The 15,455-nt window shown below is 44.6% G+C and overlaps 1 protein-coding gene across 2 annotated transcripts; it reads right to left on the bottom strand.

The window, feature by feature from the left end:
• Positions 1-4,526: 4,526 nt before the first annotated feature.
• spata2 (spermatogenesis associated 2) lies at positions 4,527-15,453 on the bottom strand. 2 transcript variants are annotated; one of them, XM_060937150.1, is made up of 3 exons: positions 15,368-15,453; positions 7,120-8,194; positions 4,527-6,496 (listed from the first exon to the last, which is right to left on the bottom strand). In XM_060937150.1, the coding sequence occupies exons 2-3, from the start codon at positions 7,438-7,440 to the stop codon at positions 5,324-5,326; spliced, it is 1,494 nt and encodes a 497-aa protein (XP_060793133.1). In that variant the 5' UTR covers positions 7,441-8,194; positions 15,368-15,453; the 3' UTR covers positions 4,527-5,323. The 2 variants fall into 2 exon arrangements, with proteins under 2 accessions (XP_060793133.1, XP_060793132.1); XM_060937149.1 differs by lacking the exon at positions 15,368-15,453 and adding an exon at positions 14,918-15,003.
• Positions 15,454-15,455: the final 2 nt, after the last annotated feature.

A 15,455-nucleotide genomic window follows, 5' to 3' on the forward strand; every position in this document is an offset into this window, starting at 1 on the left:
GTTCGAGCCATTTCAGGGAAAATAAATAAATAAACACACACAAATATACATACAGAGCTGAGGGACGGGGTAATATCCCAAGAACAACAAAAAAAACCTCAGAATTTCTGAGATTGACGTCATAAATTTACGAGAAAAATCTTGGATATTCTCTGGGATTATAAAGTCGGAAATGTACATCATCGTCGTCCCACAGACGCCACGGCTGAGCTCAGAGTTACAGGAAATGAAGTCCTTCCTCCTCGATCATGCGATTATAAAAGAATAAAATCACTAAGATATTTAACTCTGTTTCCCAGAACGCACTGCAGCCAGGAAGGCTGCGATTATCGTTTCAGAGAATGTCCGCGTCTTCTTCTCGGACTATTACCCCATCCTCAGCGCCACTTAAAAAAAAACAAAAAACAAAACCTGTTCTATGTTCGCACTTATGCACATTATATAACGAAATATTTTTCCCCCAAAGACGTGTGAACAAAAATTAACTCTCCGATTAACTAATCAGAGATGGAGATGTTTCTAATCCTAGTGCCTGGCTTTTTTATTACACTGGGGAACAATTTGAAAAAATTTTTCTGTTGAGTTAGATTTTTACGCTGATTTAAAACTAAAATTGGCATGCTGCTGATTCCAAAATCGCAGTCAGTTTTTTTCTAGCACGTCAAGTTTTTTCTCCACAGATAAGCAAAATTCCACTGATTAGCTGTAGGAAGACTATTTGAAGGTTATGGAAGAACGTTATCAGGGTAGATGGGATGTACATACTGTATGATGGCTGACTATTGTTGGGGCATCAAACGCGATAGTCCTCAAGTTGAACACTCCAGAAAGAGCTATAAACGTACATTTTTACCTTAACTACTCGCATGGGCGGCACGGTGGTGTAGTGGTTAGCACAGTTGCCTCACAGCAAGAAGGTCCGGGTTCGAGCCCCGTGGCCAGCGAGGGGCTTTCTGTGCGGAGTTTGCATGTTCTCCCCGTGTCTGCGTGGGTTTCCTCCGGGTGCTCCGGTTTCCCCCACAGTCCAAAGACATGCAGTTAGGCTGACGTGGGGCGGCCTTGGGCTGTGCCACCCTTGAGTAAGGTACCGAACCCCTGACTGCTCCCTGGGCGCTCTGGCGTGGCTGCCCACTGCTTCAGATGGGTTAAATGCAGAGGATGAATTTCACTGTGCTTGAAGTGTGCATGTGACGAATAAAGGTTGTTTCTTCTTGCACACACAATTTATAATTCCAGTAGCCAAATCCTTTGTAAAAACAGTGTTAAATAAACATTGCAGTCATGCCTGTTTCTTTCATTTTTTACTGTATGTCAATATTTGTAAATTTTTATCAGACAAGCACATATCTGTTAAGTACAGTATTTAAGAAAACGGGGATCCTATAGTTCAAAAACTTGACGTGATAGAGAAAAACTGAGATCAGTTTTGGATTCCGCACCCAAAAATGAGTTAAAAACAGCGGTCAGACCTAACTCAACAAAAATCGTGTTCCCCAGTGATATCATTATCATTTTGATATTACTCTCTCTGACTGATGCCACGCCCCTCACTTCACACTCCCACACCAACCCGGAGTCTGAGATTAACTTGTTTTTGGAGATAAACTGCTGATGAGAAACAAAAACAGACCGAAGGTGCCGCCTCCAGAGCGCCAGCTTAAACAAAAGCTGCTTCCGGTGATCGGAAATAAAGGAAACGGCAACAAAAGTGCAGAGGAAATGTTCGCTAAGGGATGTGTTCACACCGCCATTTCACACTCTATTAAAGATACCTCTGGAAAATGTGTTCATTTCCCCAGTTATCCCTCGTGATTATTCCTGCTATCGTTAATTTATTGAATCCTCTGGAAGGAGACGGGAGTGCGAGCGGTTCTACCGTTTCTCTTCCCAGCCCTGGCTAGTATCAGCTAGCTAACTGGTTCTCAAGATTAGATTTCGAATTCTTCTCCTCCTCAGGAACGCAGATCAGAAGTAACGATCAGCGTAACTCTACTGATCAGGACGCTGTTTATCTTCTCTTCACATACTGTTATGTCTTTATATTTATTTTAAACCAAACTGGAAAATCTTTTCCTTTCAACATGCTGTACGTCTCCTCAAATTCACTCGCTAACAAACAAGACTCATTTTTCATGAGGAGTTTTTTTTTTTTTTAAATTCATTTGCACCTCAACTTGCAACCTGATTGGTTGGGATGCTTTAAAAAAAAAAAGCACTTTTGGTACAAGCTGAAGTCAGTCTGGGCGATACGATGATATCAAGATTGTGATAAATTATGTCACAATAGACATTTCTGAGATATCCTGAGTACTGCGAGTGTGTTATGTAACTGAACACACCGATCCGATTATCAGCATCTGTATTGATCCAACACCAGGAAAAGACGACGGATCAGATATCAGAGAAGAAACCGGTTGTTCACTGCTGAATATCAGAATTCGCACTGTAATTGTTTACATATAAAAAGACTCGCCTGGTTTTTCTTTTGTTCAGATCAATTTGAATATCTCATCTCATTATCTGTAGGCGCTTTATCCTGTTCTACAGGGTCGCAGGCAAGCTGGATCCTATCCCAGCTGACTACGGGTGAAAGGCGGGGTTCACCCTGGACAAGTCGCCAGGTCATCACAGGGCTGACACATAGACACAGACAACCATTCACACTCACATTCACACCTACGCTCAATTTAGAGTCACCAGTTAACCTAACCTGCATGTCTTTGGACTGTGGGGGAAACCGGAGCACCCGGAGGAAACCCACGCGGACACGGGGAGAACATGCAAACTCCACACAGAAAGGCCCTCGCCGGCCACGGGGCTCGAACCCAGGACCTTCTTGCTGTGAGGCGACAGCGCTAACCACTACACCACCGTGCCACCCCAATTTGAATATATTTATCATTATTATTCTATCCACATTCACTGGATCACGTGCTCTGATTAGCTACTCTACTATAAGGATATCACCTCATATACCATGCATAGAGAAAAACAAAATGGCGGAGCATGTTGCTGAACCAACCGAGGACGAAGTAAAAACTTGACTCGAAAACAAAACCTCAAAAAATAATCTCAATATCCCCCACTGGTAACTCGGCCATAACTCTGGTAAAACGCAACCGAATTTGCAATATGCGTATTAACAACATATAACAAAGAATCCTGCCAAGTTTGGTGAAATTCCTCCAAAAATCGTGAGAGGAGTTTATTTCAGAAGGTGAGCACCCTTCCTGGGACGGACGGATGGTTGGACATCACCACGACATGATCCCCCTTCGGGCCTTTCAGCCAGTGGGGGATAAAATAAACAAAATATGGAATGAAAGTATTTGATGGTACGAACGTATCTTTTTTTTTTTTTTTAATTTTCAAGAATTATCTTCATCGCAATTTTCACAAATTGCTCCTGTCATTTCGCTGGTTTGTTTACATGATTTTGTCAGAAGTTTTGTATAAAGTTTTTATTTATTGAATTTGCAAAAAATAAAATGCTCCGTTTCTCCAAATCCAGTGAATGTGGATAGAATAAAACAGTTATTCCACTCAATCTCGTCGTACACGGATTATAGTTAACTGGGTGCTACGCGCCTCGTCGGCTATCAGCTCATGTATGGAATCAATTTTGTGCCAAAATGTTCATACAATACTTTTGAAATATCAAACAAAAACGACAAATCAAAATACAAAAAAAAAGTCAATTTTTTTAGACTGGCAAACAAATTATTCGTGTAATCGTGCAAAATATCAGTCTGTTACTCTTCAGAAACCTTTTAATTTTTGTTCCGCGTCTTTCTCAGTTTTGTTTGGCGTAATTCATTTTGGTTGCGATTCCAGCTTTCTCGTTTGCGCTCCCTGACTTTTTGCTTGCAGTTTTGGCACAAACTTCCCGTGTGGGCGGGCTGTCCAGGAATGCATTCCCATTGGCTAACTTGTGTTTGACTGACAGCTCCGCTCAGCCATTCCCTACTCGGATTCTGGCGGACTGTTTGACGAGTGAGCGATCCATTGACGGTAAACAAGGATGGAGTGGACTTCAGTGGTGATTATGATATGTCACTCGTCAAACAGTCCGCCAGAATCCGAGTAGGAAATGGCCGCAACAGCCTCCGGGGGAATGGCTGAGCGGAGCTGTCAGTCAAACACAAGTTAGCCAATGGGAATGCATTCCTGGACAGCCCACCCACACGGGAAGTTTGTGCCAAAACTGCAAGCAAAAAGTCAGGGAGCGCAAACGAGAAAGCTGGAATCGCAACCAAAATAAATTACGTCAAACAAAACTGAGAAAGACGCGGAACAAAAATAAAAGGCTTCTGAAGAGTAACAGACTGATTTGTCGTTTTTGTTTGACATTTCAAAAGTATTGTATGAACATTTTGGTACAAAATTGATTCCATACTCATGTACGACTCGATTTCATGGAATAACAAATATTTTATATCATATGTAAAAGTTGAACTGGGAAGTAAAAAGAAAACCAAAACTGACCGGGTGTCCTCTCCAGCGTCAATCTTTAAAATGGTAAAATATTAACAAGGTGGTTTTGATTTATTTGTACTGATTTGATTTTTTTAACCAATCATTAAACACATGGTTAAATTAATGCGTCCTGAAGTACATCAACGATATACGATATGACTTTTCCATACTCGCCCATCCCTGACACACAGAACAGCTGGATACGAGCGTACGCATTCTGTTAGGATTCCACGTAAAAACTGCGCTAGAGCTTTAACAAGCTTACAAAGCTTTAAAGAAAGAAAGAAAGCTCACACTGTGCAGCGTGTTACAGCTTCACTCAAACACAAATCAATCAATGTGATTGGGGCATCGACTTTCTCCACCTGATTTATTTCACAGCAGCATTTTGGACAGCTTCATGGGACACGTGAAAATATTTCTCATCAGAACCGACATTTCACGACGGCGGAACCTTTCCAAAGTCTCACATAGCTCTATAGAATTAAGATTCAAAATATATACTACTGAATTTCCAGTGTTTGTTTTTTCCTTCTCGTGTGTGTGTGCGCGTGTGTGTCTTCCCTTTGTTCAGGTTTGTTCAAGCTTCTTCTTTCCAGAGTGAGGAAATGTGTGTCTTTTACGTTTTGCATGACGTCCGTTGCATATGTCATTGTCCAGTCTGTTGGTTTTTTCTGCTTTGTTCTTCTTTCTTTACAATCCAGAAAGTCAATGCAGGAGAGTAAAGGAGTAAAGGAGCAGGAAGAACGAGAAGATCACATGACCGGACGATGAGGGGACAGAGAACTAAAACCAAACCCAAGCCGGTGAAGGAGAGAGAGAGAAGAGAACGGTAGAGACTGCTGATTTATCGGTACACCAGATGAGAAATGGTGCTGGATTTGTAGTTGAGCTGGTGATTGGGAACGAAATTATGGTGCAGGCTCTTGCGTGTGCACACGTCGCCCATGTAGAGGCCCGTACACGCATCGCATGACACCTTGGAACAATTCACGCACGTGTGCGAGGCTGCGGGTTTGTTACAGAATCCGCAGCGGGATCCTCCGGCGCTGGATGACGCCGCTCCTGCTGCCGAGGACGGCTTGCTCGGGAACAGCTTGGTGCCGATCACGGGCTTGTCCAGAAGAGGCGAGTGGGAATGAGAGTGTGAGAGCGGGTGTGTGTGAGTGTGAGCGTGACTGTGAGCGTGTGGGTGTGAGCTGGAGTAAACCGAAAGCTTCTCCTTGACCGGAACGTAGCTGTCCAGAGGGCGCGAGGAGTTTTTCGGGAAGTCTGGAACGCCGCAGCAGGGAGCCGGGTCCGAGCCGTGGCACGTCGGGCACAGGATGGCGTCGCACCTCTGACAGGAAGAGAGCGTCGGCGAGGTCAAGCTGCAACCCTGACACTTTAATCCGTGACTCTTGGGGGCCCAGGATTCCCACGATTCCCTGCTGGGCGTCCTGGAGAGCGTGTGCCGGCCGCTCATTCCGCGCTCAGTGTACAGATCGATCTCGTCCAGAGAGGAGAGGTGGTACGGGTACGGCTCGGACGGGTAATAATCTCCGACGGGGCGGATGATCTCGTCTTTCAGATCCTCTTCTGCGTCGACGAACAGCGGTTCTTTGCGGAGGCTGAGCGATGTCTTGAGGACGGGTTTGTTGGCTTGGTGCCAGTGACCGGCGCTGTCCGTCACGTCGACGGATTTGGAAGGCCGCCCGCTGCGCCTCAGGTGGGCGCGGTCCGGGTCGGATTGGCGCGCCGATAAGCGCATGATGTCGTCGCCAGAGCTCCTGCGCGCCTCCACGGCCTCCAGCTCGGCGACGCCCCCTCCGCGCTCCCTCAGCAGGCGGCACTCGGCCTGTGCCAGGAGCAGCTCGAACGCCAGCTGGCGGAGGTGATGAGTGCCGGCGCCGGAGTGCTGGTCTCTGATCACATACTGCAGCTCCTGATCCCGAGAGTAGCCCATGGAGCGCAGGACGGAGCGAAGGTCCGAGTCGCAGATGGCCGACTGGAGCTGGTACACGTACGGCCCGGTGAACGTCTGAGAGGAGAACACGCAACAACGTCAGCAAATTCATCGTACGCTACGTCTCCGTGATCTCAAACACACAGTCATTCATTATTAATAACACGTGCGATAAACTATTCACGCTGTAGTCCGCTAACAGTGAGATTTGGTTGCTAAGCAACAGCAGTCCATGCACAGAACAGCAGCTGAAGTGCTACGGATTTGAGAATTTAGCTTTCAGAAACACAACGTTCTACTGATGTCTACGTTCATCAGATTTAAATATTATAAGAAAAACAAATGAAATCGTTGACGTTTTCTTTAATGTGTTTATGTAAGAATTTATGGGCGGAGCCTCCAGAAACGTGTCGGGGGTAAAGCTGCAACTTTAAAGCTTTACACCGTGACAAAGAGACAAACTGTGTATTTGTCTGTTTGTCTTATTAACATCGGGGGGGGGGGGGGGGGGGGGGGGGGACCCACACTGATGAAAGGCGTTTATCGCTGCTATAATTAAAAAAAGTGAGTGAGAACTATAAACAGATAAAAACCGACAAGCTCTTTAATCAATAAAAAAAATGTTCATTGTTAAAGAATTGTTGTGGTGTAAAAAGTGTAACACTCTAAAATCCTGAGCCCCGCCCACTCACACCCACCTTGATGCAGCGGAACTCTTTCTTCCAGGGGCAGAGCAGCAGGTTGGTGCAGACGGTCTCCAGCGTGGCGAAGGCGTTCTCCAGCGCCAGCAGGTTGGCACCCCTCAGTGCTCTTAGTGAATTCTCGACAATGTCGTAAAAGCGGATTGTGCGAAACCGCTGCCCCGCCTCCGCCTCGCAGGCCCCAAGCAGGGCAGTCGCCGTGGAGACGAGCGCTTCCTCCCTTGCGTTTCCCTGAGCGCCTCCCGCTCCTTCTTCCAGCCGCCTCTCCAGGAACGCCACGTACCTCCGGAACAAATCGTCTCGAAGCTTGGCATCCATCGGTGGGCTGCGGGTTTTACACAGTAGTGCGCGCGCACTTATGCATATTCATGAGCCCTTACTGTGATTGGCTAAGACGTTAGGGGACGGTTCAGTTCCACTGGGACGGCAAACCAACACGACGAAGCGTCCCATCTGTGCATGTTAGGCAGATACGAAGGTCGCAGGTAACACGCCTGCAGGTTAAAACCATAAGAAGACGCGTGAGGGAGTCGGACAGGAAGCAGTAGTTCCGTAGGATTTGATCATTTCCTGCTCATGTGTGTTCATCATGGCCATTGTTCACTGGCTCAGGCCGCAGATCTGGAGTTTAATCAAGCTGCATTCTGATTGGTTTATCCAGCTATAACTCACGCAAGTGGATGGAGAAGCTTAAAAAAAAAATTAAATAAAAATAACAGCAAATCAATCCCGTAGCGCTGACGTAAATACGCCACGGATTACATCGTGGTCACTGTTCTGCACTAAACCTCCTTCCTTCCTTCATGTGCTTCCCTTTATTCAAACAAGGATTTTTAATTCCTCAGAATAAAGCGGTGAGGTTTATTCCGTCGCAGCGCTCTGCCTGGAGTTCACGCTTCACGCCTGCGCTGCTCGCCGTCTCTCGAGGCCTCATTATGTGAAATTCCCTGAAGGAAGCAGAACAGGAAGTGGGTGAAGGACCGAGTGGAAAGTCCTTGGAGGGTTTCTCTGAAATTCTTCCAGCTGAAGTGCGTTCCAGGTCAGTGCTCTTGGTGCGTGTGAAGACTGAGAGCTGAAAAGCAAGAAGTAAAAAGCTGTTACGTCTTCCTTAAATTATTATCAAGAAAAAAAAAGTCTAATAAATATGTAAAATGCATCGGAAAAGCTTCACAATTAAATTATAACAACAAATAAATAATAATAAACTACTACTACTGCTAATAAATCATTAAGGAATAATATGAGAAAAGCAGGAATGATGAAGGATAAATGACAGTAGAAATAAAAAATTTTTAAATCTGTCAAGCTGTAAAAAAACAAAATTTAGAGAATTTTTTCACAAGCTGCGCCGAGAGTTCGTTATTGTTCAAACAAAATGTTTTAGAACAAAACCAGTCCTACTGTCAAATTGTTCAGTTTAAATAATTACTGTATGCACAATTATATAAAAATCTCTCTTTTGTTTAATTTTTAACTCTTGTCTCTTTTCTGATTTGTTTCCTGAAGCTTTGTTTTTATTTTCAAGCTTATGGTTTATGGCTCTGAAAAGAGCCTTTTAAAAATTTGTGTTTGTTCTAAAATATATATTAAAATTTAAAGATCTTTGAAACAGAAAACAAAATTTGCCGAAGTTTTTCATATTTTCAATTTTTAAAAATTAAGCACAACTCAGCTGCTTTCAGTCAGGAAGTAATTTTATTTTTTTAATGTTTAAATAATTTCCCCCCCAGTTTGAATTCTGGAGCTTGGGCTGAATATTTATTTTCTACATTTCTTGCTTGATGATTTATATAATTATATAATGTTTACGGGAACCTTTTCCCAAAGAATTCAAGATTTGTTTCATTTTAAATGTTTGCCGAAAACGAACCACATCACAGCCTACAAAAACTCGCCGTCCAACCTGCGGAAGCATATTGAGGGATGTAAACGTTTTATTCCAAGAGAAAGCTTGCAGTGAAGTTGTCTGTGCTTTTAGAGCTAGCGATAACGTTGCAGTCTGGTTCGTCAAATGGCTCTCTGTGGATTTGCCCACCAAGTTGCTGTAGCCTCGTCCACGGCTAACATTTATACAAAGCTAGTTAATTTGGACACTGTTAGTTAGCATGCGAAAACGGAGTTACGCAAACATGAATAACGTTAACTTATCTGAAGTCCTTTCAGAAATACATGTTTTAGCATAATCTTGCCAAATAAACAATGTAGAAATCTTTCTTTACTAGTAGGGTTAGCTACCTGATATGATTTTGAGTTTGAAAAGAGTTTGCTAGCGTCAGGTGGAGCTTCACTGACTAGCTAGCTTAAAGCATGCAGAACCATTGCCTCACTTTCGTTTATAAATGCCTTGAGACCTCAAGAATGGCACAGGAATAGTTTTAAGCGTTAACAATAAATCTAATGTAGTCATTTTTACGATCAAAGTGATTTATATCGGTAGCGGTCTGAGTGAATGACGAAGTCCGTGACGTCACAGCAGGAAGTCTATCGGTCTCATCGCCATTTCCGCTATACTAAAACACAGAGCTGACTGCAACTCCGATCCTCCATTTTGAGCTAATTTATCGCCATGCCACGGAGATGTGTTGCTGGCGGGTGCAGCAACATGACAGGAGGTGGATTTACATTGCATTCATGGCCTAAGAATGTTCAAACTGCAAAGATTTGGACGCGTTTTGCGAGAAGTTCACGGGCATGTTGGGCGCCTACGAAGTGGTCTCTCCTTTTTACTGAAGACTCGTATGAGACCTCTGATCTGTTGAGGAGCGTTGGCTATAAGCCCAGATTGAAAGAGGGTGCAGTATCAAAAATTAAAGGAAAAGAAAACTACAAGAAATGAAAGTAAGTTCAGTTGCACCAGTTCTCCCGGAGCGTGAGCCGAGGGTTGTTGCTAAAACCCGGGATGGGACGGGACATATTATCGCTCGGGCAGTGACCTCCCTGCAGTTGTTGCTAAAACCGGTGAAGTCCCGTCCCAGGTTTTAGTAATTGCCTGAGCCGAGCAGTAATGGCGGAGTACTCAGCATGGAGAATGAGTGGACCAGCCGTCTGATTTCTCCACTGGATATGCTCGCCTCAGCAGCAATATCTCACCCTTACGTGGAAGAAGCGAATGAACGAACAACTGAAAGTCAGATCGTTTCAAAAACAATCGGCCACAAGATCGGCCTTCAAGAAGTGAGAACGCAGACGGGTAAGCTCCGACTCTCGTTTGGATAAAAACAAAAAAACACCACCACGTTGTTTCCCTGCATTTAGATTAATCCATGTAACCTGTATTGTGTGTTTAAGTTAGCGGTATAAAATTATTTAATTTGCTTCAGAATGTGATTGTCTCAGTTCATCTGATTATTTAATGAGCCTTTTACGTTTTATCAGTGAAAATGCATGCATGTACGTGTATGTTGCATAAGTTATAACACCCATCCTGTTTTAATGAGAGTCAACCCACAATCAGTGAAGTCAAATCAGTCTTAGTTGAGTGAGTCGGTAACGGCATTTCTTACTTTCACCAAAATTTTTTATTTATATGACTTTGGTCTATAGCTGTAAAAGGCCTCGGCCTTAAAACCGGTTCCTGCAGTGACGTCATGCGCTCGGGGCTGGCTGGCTCAGCGGGGCAGCGCCAATCACAACTTTGCGGTCGATTTTAACTCTCAAATATATACATTTTTAAATTCCCATTTATGCAGCATACAAGAGTCAAGGATTGAGATGCTCTCCACTCAGAAATGTATTTAAAAATAAAGGCTCTGCGTATCTGCTTTCATGTTAAACAACCATGACGACACAGCATGCGTTCATTTTGTAAATCCAGCCGGTTGATTCAGAGGTGTTAGGTTTTGTCAGCGTTGTGGCAATAATACAACAATGCACTGACAGGAAATGTACTTTTAATACTTAAGTATTTTTAAAAGCAAATACTTCAGTACTTTAACTTAAGTAAAAATTTGACTGGACAACTTTCACTTGTATCGGAGTCACATTTAACCAGCGGGATCTGGACTCTGACTTCAGTAATGAAGTTGGGTTCTTTGTCCACCTCTGAGTACAGGTACGCTGGAATTCTTCAGCGTTTTCCACGCGTTAGCTTCATAGACGTTATCTTAACAAAACACAACCCTTAGATTTGATCATCAATATTTCCTGTTTATTTCTATACCTTATTAACTTATTAAAATATTTTAAAGGTTAAGGACAAAGTTTAAAGATCTAATAACCTGTGTTCAGTCAGATTGCAATTATTTTTTAAAAAGTGTAAAAAAAAAAAGTACAAGTGTATCATGATGTAATTTATTGATATCTTGCCTTATCGCTCAGATTTACCCTCCATGGAGAAGACCGATTCTTGTAGCGCATCTTCTGTTATCATGACTTTGACAGAAATGTTTAAAAACGTGATGAGTTTATAGAAATAACGATTTGATATTTAAAGGTATATTTATAGTAACATGTAGATTGAGTTATTTAAACTTTTTCCCACGCAATGAGTCATTTCACAGCGAAACCTCGACACGGGGCGAGGATTCGGAGGCCTGTTGCCCAGGACAGGTGTGTTACAGGTGTGTGTGTGTGTGTGTGTGTGTGTGTTACAGTAGTGATTGCGTGAATGTTTGCCTGACTCTGCAGTGCTGAGTTTCCCAAAAGCATCGTAGTACAAAGATCATTGCTAAATGGTAGAACAAGCAGCACAAAGAACACTCTCTCTCTCTCTCGCCTAGTAAAGAGCCTCTTAGGCTACATCCACACGACAATGAGATTTTTTTTTTTTTAAATATTGCGTCCACATGGGCAACGGATCAGTAAAATTTCAGGTTCATATGGCAACGCAGCGCTTGCTGAAAACGATGCAATACACATGCCACACCTCTACGTGCGCTGTAAGACGGTCCCATCGGAGACACCAGAACAATAGAAGTAGACGCATGCGCATAAACCCCTTCTTCTGTAGCATCAGCCACATAAAGTTTTGATTATTAATCAGTAGCGTAAAACAAAAGAGGAATGAACGGGGGTAGATAGAAGCCGGTACGCCAACATTCTGAGATCCTCCAGAATTCTTTAATGGTTCGGAATAAATTGAATGCTACACGTTGATGGATTACTTTGTTCTTCTACGCCCTTTTTGAGGAATGTATTGTTGGACTTAAACCAACATCTGAAGAGGTGAGAGCGCTCCTTTTTTTCCCCCTATGTTTGCTGGCAGGATTGTTTTTGGAAAGCGCAAGGGCAGTGCGCAGTTTGGTACTGCTTCCGCAGTGTTTGGACTAAAGACTCTGCCCTAAGGGCTATTCTCTCACTCTCACTTTGCACCATTACACAAATATTCACAGTGAAAATATTTTGTAAGCGCGTTTCATGAACCAAGTTATAGGATTTGTTGACAACTCGCATCGAGTTCGTTACACTTCTACCCGGCGTGAAGCACTGACAGTCATGTGGTTGTGACATCATCGTAAACAAATCCATTCTACTCATCCAGACGACTTCGCAACGGGGCCGTTGCCAGATTTTTCCACTCTGGAACCCGTTCTCAAAAGATTTTGTTGTGGGGCACCCAAAACGCCGGTGCCGTGTGGACGCCAGGCCGAAACGATAAACAATTTTACCAGATTCACCTGAATCCGTTGCTGTGTGGACAGGGCCTTAATGTTAAGAAGCTTTTGGGAAACCCAGCCCTCGCCAGGTGTGTGACCGGTGTGGGTGTGTGTATGCTCTCTGGGACAGGTGTGTGACCCGTGTGGGCGTGTGTATGCTCTCTGGGACAGGTGTGCGACCGGTGTGGGCGTGTGTATGCTCTCTGGGACAGGTGTGCGACCGGTGTGGGCGTGTGTATGCTCTCTGGGACAGGTGTGCGACCGGTGTGGGCGTGTGTATGCTCTCTGGGACAGGTGTGCGACCCGTGTGGGCGTGTGTATGCTCTCTGGGACAAGTGTGTGACCCGTGTGGGCGTGTGTATGCTCTCTGGGACAGGTGTGTGACCCGTGTGGGCGTGTGTATGCTCTCTGGGACAGGTGTGTGACCCGTGTGGGCGTGTGTATGCTCTCTGGGACAGGTGTGTGACCCGTGTGGGCGTGTGTATGCTCTCTGGGACAGGTGTGTGACCCGTGTGGGCGTGTGTATGCTCTCTGGGACAGGTGTGTGACCCGTGTGGGCGTGTGTATGCTCTCTGGGACAGGTGTGTGACCCGTGTGGGCGTGTGTATGCTCTCTGGGACAGGTGTGTGACCCGTGTGGGCGTGTGTATGCTCTCTGGGACAGGTGTGTGACCCGTGTGGGCGTGTGTATGCTCTCTGGGACAGGTGTGTGACCCGTGTGGGCGTGTGTATGCTCTCTGGGACAGGTGTGTGACCCGTGTGGGCGTGTGTATGCTCTCTGGGACAGGTGTGTGACCCGTGTGGGCGTGTGTATGCTCTCTGGGACAGGTGTGTGACCCGTGTGGGCGTGTGTATGCTCTCTGGGACAGGTGTGTGACCCGTGTGGGCGTGTGTATGCTCTCTGGGACAGGTGTGTGACCCGTGTGGGCGTGTGTATGCTCTCTGGGACAGGTGTGTGACCCGTGTGGGCGTGTGTATGCTCTCTGGGACAGGTGTGTGACCCGTGTGGGCGTGTGTATGCTCTCTGGGACAGGTGTGTGACCCGTGTGGGCGTGTGTATGCTCTCTGGGACAGGTGTGTGACCCGTGTGGGCGTGTGTATGCTCTCTGGGACAGGTGTGTGGGCGTGTGTATGCTCTCTGGGACAGGTGTGTGACCCGTGTGGGCGTGTGTATGCTCTCTGGGACAGGTGTGTGACCCGTGTGGGTGTGTGTATGCTCTCTGGGACAGGTGTGTGACCCGTGTGGGTGTGTGTATGCTCTCTGGGACAGGTGTGTGACCCGTGTGGGGGTGTGTGAATGCTCTCTGGGACAGGTGTGTGACCCGTGTGGGGGTGTGTGAGAGAGAGAGAGAGAGAATGCTCTCCTGGAGCTCTTTAACTGACATCATTATGGCTCCATTTCTGACCTTTATTTCTGCCTCATTCTCTCCACTGCTGCTTTTATATCCTTATAAACATCAGCTTTATTCATTACACTCACCTCTATTTACATCACAGAAATTTCATTTTAGGAAATAATAATAATAAAATAAACCTAATCCATGGCGTTAAATCCGAAACCCAGCATTCTGTAAAATAACATTAGCATTACTAATTAAAATCATTAGCATATTATTATATTACACGCAGCAAAACACAATCCCATACCGTTTAACTCAGAGTTTAAAAACTTTCTTCTGTTCATATTTTTATCCCTCGATTTTCTTTTTCCGCAGTCTGTTTCCTCAGCTGTTTTGTAATGCAGCTAGCTAACTAGCTTTAGCTCCGCAATATCGGGCCCCCTTACGTTAGCGTTATTTTTCTCTCCGCCCGTATTCTGAAAAGATTGACACCTAGCTATCCCGCCTCCTACATATTGATTGGCTAAGACTCCCCAAGCCCCCAACCTATTCGCGAAGGATTTAACCTTAACCAATCATCGCAAAGAAGGCGGGGCTATCCAGAATTTGGGTGGGGGGAAAAAAAAGAACGCTTTAGAGACGCCCAACTCAGTAGCTAGTTAGCCGCTTAGCAATGAAGCAAACTAGCCAGCTCGGACATCATATTTTAAACCCTGTGTTTAACCAACGTTCAGTCGGTTAAAATAATTACACAAACAAACTTCCAACACGCATCAAATTAAAGTACAGCCTCCTATTAACCTAAAAATACTGACTTAGTGTTATTTTTTTAGACGCCATCAACAAGATAAGAAGCCCTTACCTTTAACGCTCTGACGGAAACCACCCCCCTTTACAAATGTGCGCGTGCGCATGCGCACGAACGTCTCCGTCAGCATTTGCGCATGTGCGGAACTACGGACAACTCACTTGAGGTATGTCAAGTACGCAGCCTCCATTTTGGAAAGGGGCAGGTTTGATCGCATGCCAAATACAAATTGCATTAACTTCAACCAATTTTCACATTACACGTAATGGAAATGTACTTAAAGTATGTGATAATCTGTATCTATTCCAATTTATTTCGATTAATTCGTGAAAACTGCAAGCAAAGCAGTCGTGTTTAACTTCTGCTGACACCTGCAAATTAAATTTATCGACTCCATTTGAACATAACTGCAATAATATATTAAAAACAAGTAGCGAAAAGACAAGACTTTTAATTTCACGTAACAGAAAACAATACAACTTCTTCATGAAATAAAATACTCACGATGTCAGAAGGGTTAATATTGAAAAGTAATTATTTGTTCTCTTGTTTAGAGGTGTCGTTATTCTTACATCGATGTGGAATTCCCCCC

This window comes from Neoarius graeffei, chromosome 13 (genome assembly GCF_027579695.1).
Source record: "Neoarius graeffei isolate fNeoGra1 chromosome 13, fNeoGra1.pri, whole genome shotgun sequence".
Taxonomy (NCBI): domain Eukaryota; kingdom Metazoa; phylum Chordata; class Actinopteri; order Siluriformes; family Ariidae; genus Neoarius; species Neoarius graeffei.